A 14,120-nucleotide genomic window follows, 5' to 3' on the forward strand; every position below is an offset into this window, starting at 1 on the left:
TATGGCTTTGGACAATGACAAGCTTCTTTAACTTCCTCATCTGTAAAGAGTACCTGTCTTGTGAGCTGTTGGGAAGAGTAAAGGAGACGACATGTGTGTGATACTTGCCATAGACAAGAAATAAAGTAAAAATGGGTATCCTTAACATTAACCTTACTCTGTATTAAATTAGTCCAGTGAGGGGAAATGGGGAGTGTAATCCATCCCCCTAACAGACCTGCAAACACAGTTCTTCCCCTTTTATCTTTTTTTTTTTTTAGCAGCATTTCTGCTCTTGTTTTGTACTGGTAATGAGATGAGCTATATGTACAGTCTCCCACTTTCTTTTCAATGAGCATGGACTTGCTAGTTTCCCCATCCTGACTACAGTGCTACATCATCTGTACTCACTGGAAACAACCAGTACCCCTACAGTGACAGTGTAAGATTTTGATCTTAAAATAGAACCATGCACATTTATTTGGGGACATGGCCCCATGTCAGAGTCCTAGGACATCTCAGCGCATGATGATTCTAAAACACTGGGGTGTGGAATGTGTATGTTAAAGATGCGTTACAAATTATAATACGAAAGTCATATGAATTTTTATATTTTTAAAGAAGAGAGATGTGAAAGGAATTTTTATAGTCAAAGCAAACTCCCTTGGATTGATGCCTTTCTGACTGCTCAAGGCTGTGCCCACTCTCTCCACCAGACGACAGTGGGTATGTATTCCATGGGGATCTAATTTTAGTTCTTAACTGGAACTGAAGGTCAGCCACCTGAATCTGATAGTTCTAAACTTTTGCCCTCTATGGTGAGCAAAAGCAAGAAAGAAACAGGAAGAACAGATGGGATGGAGGGAAGGAAGGAAGAAGAAAAGAGGGAGGGAGGGAGGAGAGGAGAGAGAGAGAGAGAAGGAGGGAGGGAGGAGAGGAGAGGGAAGGAGGGAGGGAAGGAGGGGGGGAAGGAGAGGAGAAGACCAAGGGAAATAAGTCAGTAATTGCTTGTCAGTTCTGTAAGAGAGCTATTCAAAAATTGTATTTTAAAAATACTAAACAGTTAATGAACTGCTGCTAGAATAGTGAAGCATACTTTTAATAAAGGTTATAGAAAATGATTCTGGGAGTCAAACTTGAATTTTTTAAAATAAAAAAAAGTTAATCCGATTTTCTAAATGAATACATACTCATCTTAGTTCATGCTTATTTACATCAATGTTATGTTTACACTTTGAGGGTTTTTTTCCCCTAGCTCATATTATGGAAGACGATGTAATACTCATTTTTATTTACTAGATGCTGTCCTATGGGGGAAGTTTTACTTTACTCTCAAGTTCCATCCCACCATCCCTTCTTGGATACGTCGTTCTTCAGCAGTGCACTCCTGCTGGCTCGGTTCTGTATCTGTCAGAAGACCCAAGAGCTCGGAGTAACAACCATGAAACTGGTTTGGCTCAAGTTTCTTTGCTAATTAGCAATCCTGAGAATGATATTCCGTGCTATCAACTGTTCCTTAACAGATGGAAAAGACAGCTTAGGTGTAAAGGAAAACTTACAAATGATCAGCTGCTCTTCCTTTCCTGAATGAAGACAGAAATGCACATGGAAAAGCATTTTCTCTTCAAACATAAAACCAGCCCACTATGCTTCTCTTACTATTTAAATGTCTTCATTTTTTTAAAAAAAATTCTTTTTCTCCACAGTACATATACAAAATTTTAGCCTTGGAGAAAAATTAGGTTTTTAAGGTTAATACTGGCAGTTACAAAAATATCTTCATTTCTTGCATGTCAGGAGTCCCCAAATGAGAAAAAAAATTTAAGAGAGATATTAAGTGAAAAAGAAAAACATCTATTTTGGGTTAATGAACAATAAGAGAACATGACTCAATTTATAATATTAGAAATTTAACATATGTAAAATAAGTGCTAAGTGTCTTTCAATATATAACAACTTGAGCTATGTGTTAAAATACTGAATAAATAATCCAAGGAATTCAGTAAGAGAAAGCTTCTTGTAAGTGTGTTGTTAGGCAGGAGAAAGAGTACACTGAGCAGCTGGAAGGAGGCAACAGAAGAACGGTGAACAGCCTGGGAAAACTAATGTAGAGTGGCTGCTGGGAAAGAAGCATCAGTAGAAGCATTCAGCACGATGACTTTGGTGCAGGGTAGCTCAGAGGGTCACGGGAAGAGATCAGGGCCCCCAGCTCCAGTGTGAGCTGTGGATGAGCTGCCCAGGGATGATCCATCACTAGAGGCAGGAAGAGGGAAGGAAGACTTGCTCTGGCCCTGTTCTTCCACACAAGCTGTGACCTTAGGTAAAGAAACAAACAAACAAATGCGCCCCATCTCAAATTTGCATTCTTTGTTGGGAAGATTAGGACCGCTGCTAATGTCTACCTAGTCCCCACATGCTGTAGCGATTGCAGACATATAAACAGTCCACTTGCCTTGACACATGAACAAAATCTCTGAGAAGTGAACTACTAACTAAAGGAACCTTACACTTTTAGCAAGAGCAAAACATTCTCACGTACCTGAAAAAAATCTGCACTACATCTACCTTCTGGAGGCACGTCCTCTCACGTGCACCCAGCCCCTCACGGAACACATGCTCTCTGATGTCTCTCAATGCTGGTCATCAGCTTAGTGTCAAAGCTCTGTCTACGCTCTGCAACAAATCTCAAATTCTAGATAGCTAAGTCAGAAAATAAGTGGATTTATGAGCCACGTAATGGGTCGGTCTAGCATGATATGTGTAACACATGGGCTATGGAACCAGTTGGCTTAGCTTTGCCTACCACTTCCCTAGTTCAGACAGTATTTCCCCTGTATGCCTGTTTCCTCTCCTGTAAAACAAGAAAAACTATAGTGTGTACCTTAAAGCTTTGTCATGAAGGTTAAATGCGCATACAGGGCTTGTAAGACTCATGGGCATATAGTATGCTGTTTATACTATTCCTTCTTTTTATACTGCTGTATTGAGCTATAAGTCACATAAAGCCACCCTGATAAAGTGCACAACCTATTTGTTTTTAGAGTACATATTCACACTTGTGCAGCCATCACCTCTAGCTAATTTTAGAATATTTTCATCACTCCCCAAAGAAACTCAATGCCCATTAGCAGTAAATCCTGACTCCTCTTTTTCCCTAGTCCTAGGTCCCTGGCAACCACTAATCTATTTTCTGTCACCAAGGACCTGTTATCCAAGATGTTTAACACTAACAGAAGTCATACGACATCTGTCTGGCTTTTTGTGTCTGGTTTTCTTCACTTAGCATGCTTTTCAGAGTCCATTTGCCATTTGGCACGCATCAGTTGCTTTATTTCTTTTTTTAACTGAAAACTACTCTGTTGTAGGAATATAATCTATTTTGTTCATCATTTGCTTGCTGATGGGCATCTGGGTTGCTTCTACTTTATTATTTTGTATGCAGCAAAGCTGTGAGCGTGCAGTTTTACATGGACTCCGTCCATATTTCTTTCTGTAACACACTCTCAATACTGAGGGGACAACTGATATACCAGCTAGTAACTCAGTTTAACTTGTGAGTTACTGTCACATTATTTTCCAGACTGGCTGTATCACCTCTTACAGGCAGTGTGAAGGCTTGAATACATCCACATGCTTGTCAATATTTGTCATCTCTTGTTCTATCCTAGTAGGGGTAAGCCTGTTTCTTATGGCATTTTTTATTTACCTTTATCTCATAACTAATGATGTCACTTTTTTATTTTGGGAACCTAAATCTTTGGTTCTCTGTTCATTTTAAATTCAGTTATATTCTGATGAAGAGTTCCTAGGGCAGCTGGGCATAGTGGTGCACGCCTGTAATCTCAGCACTCAGGGAGGCAGAGGCAGGGAAATCTCTGTGAGTTCTAGGCCAGCCTGGTCTACGAGGTGTCCAGGACAGCCAAGGCTACACAGAGAAACCCTGTCTCGGAAAAAACAAACACACAAAGAGTCTGAAGAGATGGCTCAGTAGCTAAGAGCATGTGCTGCTCTTGCAGAGGACCCGAGCTCAGTTCCCTGCATCTACATGGCCACAACTACCTATCACTCCATCAGAGGACCTGATCCTGTCTTCTGACCTCCATGGGCAGCAAGCATGCCCGCAGCACACATATATACATGCAGGCAAAATACTCACACACTTTAAAAAACTACATAAGGCACTGGGCGTGGTGGCGCACACCTTTAATCCCAGCACTTGGGAGGCAGAAGCAGGAGGGTCACTGTGAGTTCAAGGCCTTCCTGGTCTACAAAGTGAGTGAGTCCAGGACAGCCAAGGCTAACACTGAGAGACCCTGTCTCAAAAAACAAAAACAAAAACAACTACATAAGGCTTCAAAATTTTTTTTTCAAAGAGCTTCTTATATATTTTAGGTGAAATTTTTACTAGATGTATGATTTTCAAATGTTTCATCTAATTCTGCAGATTATTAATTTTTTCTCCCTGGTAGTATCTTTTAAAGCACAAATGTTTTTTAACTTTGACAGTGTCCAGTTCGTCTGTCCGTTGGTTTATGTTTTAGGTATCATCTGAGCATGGAAATTTCTGTTTTCCCCAGTAAGTCTTACGTCTCCACCTCATAGACTCAGATCTTTGATCCAGTTTCATTTTTGAATGTGGTGTGGAGTAAGGAAAGGACCAGCCTCATCTTTTACACATGGTTATCTAAGTATCCTTCACTGGTTAGCAGCCACAGCCACTTTCACACTAGCTCCAGTCTTGACCACCAATGCTCTGTCCACTTCTGACACTGCTGACTCTGCCTCCCACTCCTCTTTGAGACATGAAGTTCAGGATGGACTCACACTGCTGAAGTGGCCAGGGCTGGCCTCGAGCCCTTCCTCCTCCTGCCTCTCCCTCCCTTCCACCAGGACTATAAGCGTATCTCACCATACCTAGCTCCATTTGCCTTTCTCCTCCATAGTTCTTCTGGCTATTCTGGGCCTGTTTTAACTCCAGAACTGGCCTGTCAATTTCTAACCAGAAGCCACCTAGCATTCTAGAAGTGATGACAATGAATTGGTGGACCAGAGGGAAGAAGGCTGATACTCTAGCAGCAGCAAGTCTTCCAGCCCATAGACAGGCTTTATTTTCTTCATTTATTTGGATCTTCTTTAATTGTTCTCAGTGAAGTCTTATAGTTACCCACATCTACCTCCTCTGAGATATGTACTTATATTGTTACTTTAAGGCAGTGGTTCTCAACCTGTGGGCCGGGACCCTTTGGGGTCAAACAACCCTTTCACAGGGGTCACCTGAGACCATCAAAAACATATATTTATATTATAATTCATAGCAGTAGCAAAATTAGAGTTGTGAAGTAGCAATAAAAATTATTTTATGGTTGGGGGTCACTATGACACGAGAAATTGTTAAAGGGTTGCATCTTATTGAATCAGCTCCAGATTAATACTCATTTTCTGAAAAGTATAGAAATACCATTCCTATATAGTCTTTTTTTTTATAATACTGTTATATATGTTTTATCTGGAAATGTAGCAAATCCAGCAATAATTATAATTGCTACCTTCTATTACCTTTTAAAGAAGCCATGTAAAGGAGAGTAAGCATATATTTGTTTTATTGGCCTTATTTATTATCACCTCTGGTTCTTTTGATTTGTTCTGGTGGATTCCAGCTACCACCTGGAATCACTTCAATACAGCTTTGTTCCCATCCACCTCTGTGCTAGTTCGGCAAAAACATTATATTCATATATATTATGTGCTCACCATAACATAACAGACAACACTGCTTTACACAGATGCTTTTAAAATCACAAAAGGGGGTCCCAGGATGGTTCAGCTGGTCAAACCACTTGGAAGATGGCCTATCAACCTGAATCAAACCCCCACCCCCCAACCCTGGCACCCATGCTGGAGGGAGAGAACCAACTACTAAAAGCCAAAGACAGGACAAACTCTTTTGGCAGCAAGAGAAAGGTAAGATGACAAATGCAGACATTGTGTTCCTCCTGAGAAACAGCCCCCAACTGGCAGCTGGAATGTTCTTTTTACTGCACCTGTTTATTGGAAGTCTTTGTACACATTTCACCAATTTCACTTTTCTTACTGAATTCCAGAATTTTTTCAATAAATGTTTTCTTCATTATATACTCGAGATTAGTTTTTTTTTAAGTATGCTTATTTTAAAAAATAATTTTGACAGGTTTCATTGGGGTGACACTTTATAGAGCTCCATACACTATCATGGCTGAAAGATGAGCTTAGTGGCATGTTTAAATGAGAAAATATACCCAAATGCCAGAATGTAAATTAAAGACACTATTTGTATTAGTGCAGCCAGGCATCCTAAAATGTAACAAAGATCACGTGGGGGGGGGGCAGGGAAATGGCTCAATAAATAAGTAAAAGCATTTGCTAGCAAGCCTGATGACATGAGTTCTAGCCTAGAACCTACTAGAAAAAGCTAGATGTGCTAGACTGTATCATCAGTAAGGCCAGTGCTCCAATGGAGAAACAAGAGGTGGAGACAGGAGAATCAGCCAAAGCTGGCAGCGCACAACAGAAACCAGAGACCTTGCTTCCTGACAGGGAGGAGAATGTAGCCACCACTCCAGCAACAGGGCGAGAGAGAGAGCCCCACATCGCAAGACTCTGATCTCCACATTTACAGTGTCCTGTCCACGCGCGCGCGCGCGCGCACACACACACACACACACACACACACACACACACAGAGTAATTTTTTATAAGATCACATAAAGACCCTAAATTAGAAAAGCTTTTCTGTCCTTTCCCCCTTGATGTACCCCTCCGATTCCCTGGTAAAGCACCCTCAGTAGAAGGTACAGCCTGGAATACAACCCTAGCTGCTTGGTTAGAACTAAAGTTAAGATCTGGCTAGAGTCCTGCTAGGCAGGAGCTTTAAAAAACAAAAACCTAATGTGTGCACTTGGTATTGTGTGCATGTATTTTGATGAGATTAAAAGTATTTAAAGTCACCATCTGTAGGGAGAGGGGCCTCCAAACCTTGGATATGCAAGGAAGTATTCTACAGCTGTGAAGAAGGGACAGAGGGAGAGAGGGAGAAGCAGGGAGGCAGGCGCTGAGAGCCTTGGCTATGCTAGAGAACATTCCACAACTGAACTCTGTCTCCAGCCTGAAAATTACCTTTGGGAAGACTAGTTTCAGAGTGAGCACTATATTTAAGCAACCTATGTGTTTCCTTAGGTAAAGGCATCAAATAAAGTCTGATTCAAATTTACAAGCCATATTAAGCCTTTTCTTTTAAGTAAAAAATAGAGTTTGACAATTTCTGCTGACAGAGTAAGAACCAAAGGCTGGCAGAACAAGCATCCATGCCTCGAGCTATCCCAAGAGTAGATTCAAAGTCAGGGATTAACGACAAGTCTGTCTTGGCACATTTTCATTAGAGGAAGGTGACACACACAATCGCAGCCGGTTTTCTATAGTCACAGTGACAATCGCCAGCACCTGTGTGTCTGTAACTGAGGATGCACCACAGACCAAATACCACAGGCCAACAGCCAACTCGGGAACTCAAGCCTAACACACGTCCTGGTACAAGGGACTCCTGAGGAAATGTGTGGATTACTGATGCTATAATGTGCTGGGCAGATCCAAGTCTAAAAGAAAAACATAAAAACTGAAATATCTAATATAACAAAATGGCTTTTGTATTCATATACATTTATTTCACTATATAAACTGGCTTTGTAAATAACATTATTCTAATTTAATAAGGTAACCAAGAAAGTTCAATTTTAGAAAAAAATCACACAATTAAAAAAAAGGAAAGCATTCCTTTATGTTTATGTATGCCCCAATCACATTATTCTAAAATGCTATTTTATATTATACTGTTATTATATAATTATGTTCTTAAATCAGTGCAATATATTATAATCCAAAAGTTTACTAAAAAAAAAAAATCCCTATTCCACAGCAGTAATACTCAAGTGGCAACGTTTAGTGGGTTCCCTTGTTGCACTTTTCTGTGTAGTTTTTCTCAGAATTGCAGAGTTGTGATCACTTTCAAATATACTTTTGTATCCTGCTTCCCCAGCAAACAGCAGTGTGCCTTGTATTTTGCAATTCTGATGTACAACTAAAAGAAAATACAACACAGGGGCTGGAGAGATGGCTCAGAGGTTAAGAGCACTGACTGCTCTTCAGAGGTCCTGAGTTCAATTCCCAGCAACCACATGGTGGCTCACAACTATGTGTGCTGTGATCTAATGCCCTCACCTGGCATGCAGGTGTACGTGCAGGCAGAGCACTGTATACATAGAAAGAAAGAAAGAAAGAAAGAAAGAAAGAAAGAAAGAAAGAAAGAAAGGAAGGAAGGAAGGAAGGAAAGAATAGAATAGAATATACAACACAAAGCCACACAAGATGCGCTAAATGCAGCCTCCACTCAACTTCCAAGTCCCCTTGCCTCCCCTCGCTGACATTACTCTAGGTGCCTCTTCAGGGCTGCATGCCGTAGTGGGAGCTAACAACCAAGGTAAGTAACCCAGGCATCCTGACTCCATACAGGGCTCACGACTTCAGCTGAGCAACTGCACCCTGGCTTGGGAGAAATGAGAATGAAGTTATGAAATAAGCCTACAGGTTAGACATATAGGTTAGTGTTCACTCTTCTGAGGAAAATGGGTTTATACACGGTTACCGTAGACACCTGGAGCTTTCCCACAGGTGACAGAGCTGTATCCTTAGTTACAAGCCAAGGAGCTTCAAACGTTTAACTCTGCTACTCGCTAGGACAGAGACTGAACCCAGAGCCTCACACTTGCTAGGCAAAGAATGTCCCTGAGCTGTGACCCAGCCCTACTCATTTTATGACATATCTTCTTCAGGTTTTATTGTCTTTACTGGTCTTTGAGGGAAGTTTTGTGTTAAAAGTTGAACCAAGAGTTTTCACCGTCTCAAGACGCGGGCTGCCCATTATTCATCCTTTGCTCCCCCACCGGACACATTTGCATGCTACATTTGGGTGTGCACGGCCAGGTAACCACAGCCCATCACTGCAGATGGGGGGGATGTAAAGCAAGCGCAGGTGCTTCTATCCAACTCTGCAACCATTTACACGCACCTGGCACGATTTGCATCATATGCGCCAACATTAGAATCACATCCGACTTTCTTCCTTAAGAAGTATATACACTGCCCTAGGCCAGCTCCCAACTTCAGCCTGACTCTCAAATGAACTCTCAATGGTGATGAAATAAGAGATAAGTAAGGTACCAGACCATATTTTCAAGTATCCCAAAATACACTTCAAAAGGTGGTGAGACAGGGCTACGGAGCAGTGAGCACTGAAGAACTGCACACAGTGGATGGCCCTGGCCACGTGAGGCTTCTCCACAGTCCAGCAGTGTGAGCATAAACCTCGGTTTTCTTACTGTAAAATCGCACTAGTGTAGAGAAGCAAATCTTTGTAAAATTGAAAATCACAATAAAAGTTAACATAATGGCATTTTATTTTGAAGAGCACTGCCCCTGACACTATTCTAGGTTGTCACAAAGATGGTTTTCTATAAGAAAGATATTACTATGGGTGGATTTTGGTTGGTGTTTTTTAGCACAGCATTGTACTTTATGAAAGTGACAGAAGGTTCTAGACCAGCGGTTCTCAGCCTTCCCGATGCTGGTACCCTTTACTACAGCAACTCATGTCGTGGTGCCCCTCCCAACCATAAAGTTATTTTCATGCTACTCTATAGCTGTGATTTGGCTACTGTTATGAGTTGTAATATCTGTATTTTCTGATGGTCTTAAGCAACCCCTATGAAAGAGTCGTTTGATCCTCCAAAGGGGTCAGGATCCACAGGTCGAGAATCACTGCTCTAGAGGCACATTTAAGACAGTACACGGATAGCCAGAGGAAAAGTACAATAACTTGATTCCTTATATTTTCACCCTGGGCTCAAGGCAGAGAAGTGCCTACTACTTTCTCCTACTGCTGTTAGCACGGGGCTATCCACGGTTTCCCTGTCAGTGTCTGAAAGGCACCGTAGGCATCAAAGCGCCACTAATGGTTTTAACCCTTGGAGACTGCGATGGATTTGTTTGCCAATGTTTTGCATTAATGAAGATTACCTAGCTAGGTCCCTAATGACACTTGTTTATAACAGACCTCCCAGGAAGCAGAAACCGACACACAAACTGCAATAAACACTAGTGCACAAGTTACTCTCTCCTGAGATCTAAAGGCAGCAGAGGGCAAATCTCCACACCAACACATCCAAACAACCTGTGCATCAAAACAAGTAGGCAGAAAAACTGTCTCTGCACTGAACACATTTTCACTACTCACAACGCAGGCAAACAACCTCACATAGCATTCACATTTACTAGGCGTTGTAAGTAATCTAGCAATGATTTAAAGTATACGGGAACTTGTGTACTTACACACAAATACTAGGACTACGAGGAGCTTGAGTATCTGGGGGATTGCGTGTATATCAGGGAATGTTGCTGGAATCAAACCCATGTAGACAGCCAGTAAGCAGGGAGAATGGTTAGAAAATGTCAGGGTTTTCTATTACCCGTACAGAAAACACACAACACGTATAATTAATACATGAACATTCTCCTCTCCACTAACATTCACAAGGTATGTACATGCATATATGCATATGTGTATGTGCAGGCGTGTGCTCACGCGTGTGTATTCCAGGGATCCATCGCGTGTGTGCGCGCTTGCTCTCTCTCTCTCTTGCGCGCGCTCTCTCTCTCTCTCTCTCTCTCTCTCTCTCTCTCTCTCTCTCTCTCTCTCTCTCTCTCTCTCTCTCTCCAGTACGGGGCTTACACATGTGTCACTGGGCCTGGCACTATGGACAGAACTCTGAGTCCTGACTCTGTGACTGGGTGATCTTTCCTGCGCTGAATGTACTTCTTATGATGGATAAAAGCACTATTAAAGATTCTGAAGTGTGACTCCTAGTATTGCAGGAATGCTACAAATGGAGGATGCGTTTTCCCCATCAAACTCAGAGTAGCTGCCTTCCTAGCTTGAATTTCTATCATGAGTCTGTCATTCCACAGGCTCTGTTTAATACCTTACTCTGCTTTTTTTTTCAATGGCACATAATAGAATGTTTCTCTTTTCACTGCCTCATAGTACTCCATTTTGTCTATGTGCCATTGTTTCTTCCCAATATACCCTAACTGGTTATTTCCAATTTGTTGCTGTTTATGTATGTTTTGATGAAAAAAATTTTGTTCACTTGGGTTCAATCTAAACAAAAAAGATCCCCAAAAGTGACCTAGTTGGGTCAAGGGGCAAAAGGCACCTTAACTTTTAATAGTTACCTCCCGATTCTCCTCCACAGATATTATGCTATTTTGTCAAGTACGCATTTCCTGACGGTCATCTGCAGATATGCCTGTGCTTGCTGTCTACTCCTCAGCTTCTGACTCATGAGAAAAGAGCTGTTCCTAAGGAGGCCAGTTTTTAAAGCTACCCCAGAAGCATATTCATTCAGTAAATTTCTACTCCAAACGGTATCTTTCTGTCTCACCTACACTGTCCAAATCCAGAAGTAAGCCTTCTGTACACTCCACGGCATTCGCTTAATAGACTTCCTGAGTGCTCATCATGTGCTCAGCACTGCAGATGTGACGAACAGAGATGAGTAACAATACCAGTCAGCAGCGGCCTCGGGCTTTAGCAGAGAGAGGAGTTAACAGACAACAGGCAGAGGTAAATTAGCAAGGTAGGAAGGAAGAAATAAAGAGTGTGTCTGTGCAGGTAGCTATGAACGTTTACTACGACAACATCAAACAAGAGGAAACTAGAAAAAAAAAACAGGCTGCAGAAGTATGCCAAGATCAGATCACTGACACTACTATGTCATTCTGTCAGCGTAGGAAGTCACGGAAAGATTTTAAGGCTAAGAATGACACGACCAGATGGCTGTCTCAGATTTACGGACAGGCAACTAGTACCACATGTCACTAGAAAGTGAAAGGAGGACAGCTCAAGAACTAAGGCAGTGCAGGGTGGTGGCGGCACCCGCCTTTAGCCCCAGCACTGTGGAGGCAGAGGCAGGCAGAGTTCAAGGCCAGCCTGGTCTACAAAGCGAGTTCCAGGACAGCCAGGGCTACACAGAGAAACCCTGCCTCAGAAATAGCAACAAAAACAAACACACAAAACACTGAAGCAGTAATCCATATAGCGGTCAGACTTAGAAGGATAAATCTAGGGAGGTAAAGAAAAGCCGGCACAGACTGGACGTAGAGCGGTAAGTGGGCATACGTAAGGGCACCAATCTACTACAGCATCTAAGATGTTGATCAGCCACAGGCTGATCTGACCCTGGAAGCTGTGAGGCTGGGACAGAGGTACAGAATCCAGACAAACAAAAGGCAGGAGCGGTTTATCCCCATTAACATGCTTTAACCCACCAAGAAAGGCAGCCATAGGCAATGCCAACAGGCAGGCATATGTTAAATAGTCACACTTCTGACGCACCATCTCTCATCCTAACTCCTTTATGTGGGAGTCTCTTGAGTCTAGTCTCTTCTGTCACTTGAAGCCAGTGGCCTAGACCACAGTAACAATATGAGTACGTACAGTGCTGGGAAGAGTACGAGGCTCAAGGGACAGCAGCAGGAAAAGCTGCCTGCCTCACACTTAGCTGAGCTTTATATTCACCTGGCATTTTGTACATCCTGGAATTCTGCCACTAAAAGAGGGCAACCTTTTAGCAGTAAGAAAGTCTAGTGATAGTGTCCCATCTGAACCATTCCCCCATTTATGTAAACCCAGGAGCTCTGCGGGGTGAAGAGCAGGGGTTGTGTGTGACCCGTCCTAGACCTGGCACCTCTCTTTCCTCTCAGGATGCCTGAAAAACTAAACTGAAACCAAAAAGTAACCAATAACCAACAACCACCAGATGAAAACAAGTCCATTGCTTAAACCACCCAGGAGTAACACACACACACACACACACACACACACACCTTACCTTTCTTTTATCTTCATCTGTTGATTCGAATTTGAAAGTAGCCCTATGCTGAGAGGGGGGGAAAAAGTAAACAATGTCATTTTAATATATAAATTTTAAAGATTTTTAAAACAAAATACACAAACTAATTTTCATATAAAATATTGCTCATCTCAATATTCTTATTAAAGTAAGACAGACATGTAAGTAAACAAATGTACAGCCACACGAGAAGACTATGGCAGAAACACAGGAGGAGGCAGAATTAAGACAGCAACTACCCAAAGGAGATGGGACGCTTAGCACGAGGCGCTGGACACTTGAGCTGGACTTTGAGGGACAATAAGGAGTTTGCTGCACATGTGTGGACCTGAGTGCTACAGTGACGAGCCTGGCAGCTCTGAGAGCCTAAAACACAGGACACATATTAGGGGACGGCATCCGCATGAAGATGAGAGAGGAGACCGAGGCTGGACAGAGGTTTGGAAAGGCCTTTCAGTGTGCTGGGCTTTTCTTTTTTGCACTCCTTAAGATATCATCGGAGAAACTACAGAGAAAGACAATGCTTTGGAAAAGAGGCTCCCTCCCTTACTAGCTGTGACTGAGGCTAGTAAACAGTGCCTGGGCTCCCCTTGTGAAAGTCAAGTAATACTTAGCTCAGAGGGTGACATGAGGGTTCCAATAGCTACGGCACATAAAACACCTCACTGCCTGGCAAGAGTAAACAGTTACATATGTTTTAGGATGCTGATGCTGATGCTGTTACTAGTGATATTAAGGAAAAATTAACTGAAAGAGGAGAGAGTGTCGTGGTTCCCCTAAAATGACTGGCCGGAGTGTATAATTGCCACTGTGTAGCGGAAACAGAAGAGAACTGACAGAGTCACGGACCGTCTGCATAAGGAGTGGTGGTCACAAGACCAGGAGCACAGAATGAGGATTCTCTCACATACATTTAGCAAGTGCTCTCCTGAGTCCCACTACATGCTTCCTCAGGCAAACCAACAGGCCACTCCTCTGCGCTCCCTACTGCTCTTCATGTTTATCTCGCTGTCCATACAGGACTAGCAACCCACCATAAAATAAAGACATTCAGTGTGAAAAACAGAGGCTGGAGAGATGGCTCAGTGGTAAAGAGCACTGGCTGCTCTCCCAGAGGACCTAGGTTCAATTCCCAGCACCCAC

At 42.4% G+C, this 14,120-nt stretch overlaps 1 protein-coding gene across 8 annotated transcripts in view; it reads right to left on the reverse strand.

Moving 5' to 3' along the window:
* The window catches only part of RIC8B (RIC8 guanine nucleotide exchange factor B), a 101,208-nt gene that overhangs the window by 79,686 nt on the left and 7,402 nt on the right, over window positions 1-14,120 (reverse strand). For all 8 annotated transcript variants that reach the window (XR_014781849.1, XR_014781850.1, XR_014781851.1 and 5 more), the window contains exon 2: window positions 12,957-13,004. Coding sequence is in view for 3 of the 8 variants with exons in the window: in XM_084795648.1 (XP_084651774.1) it covers window positions 12,957-13,004 (48 nt within the window). In the remaining 5 variants the exon portion in view is untranslated. The remainder of the gene's footprint in view (window positions 1-12,956; window positions 13,005-14,120) is intronic.

The sequence above is a fragment of the Acomys minous genome (genome assembly GCF_964271855.1).
Source record: "Acomys minous genome assembly, chromosome: 9".
NCBI classification, from domain to species: domain Eukaryota; kingdom Metazoa; phylum Chordata; class Mammalia; order Rodentia; family Muridae; genus Acomys; species Acomys minous.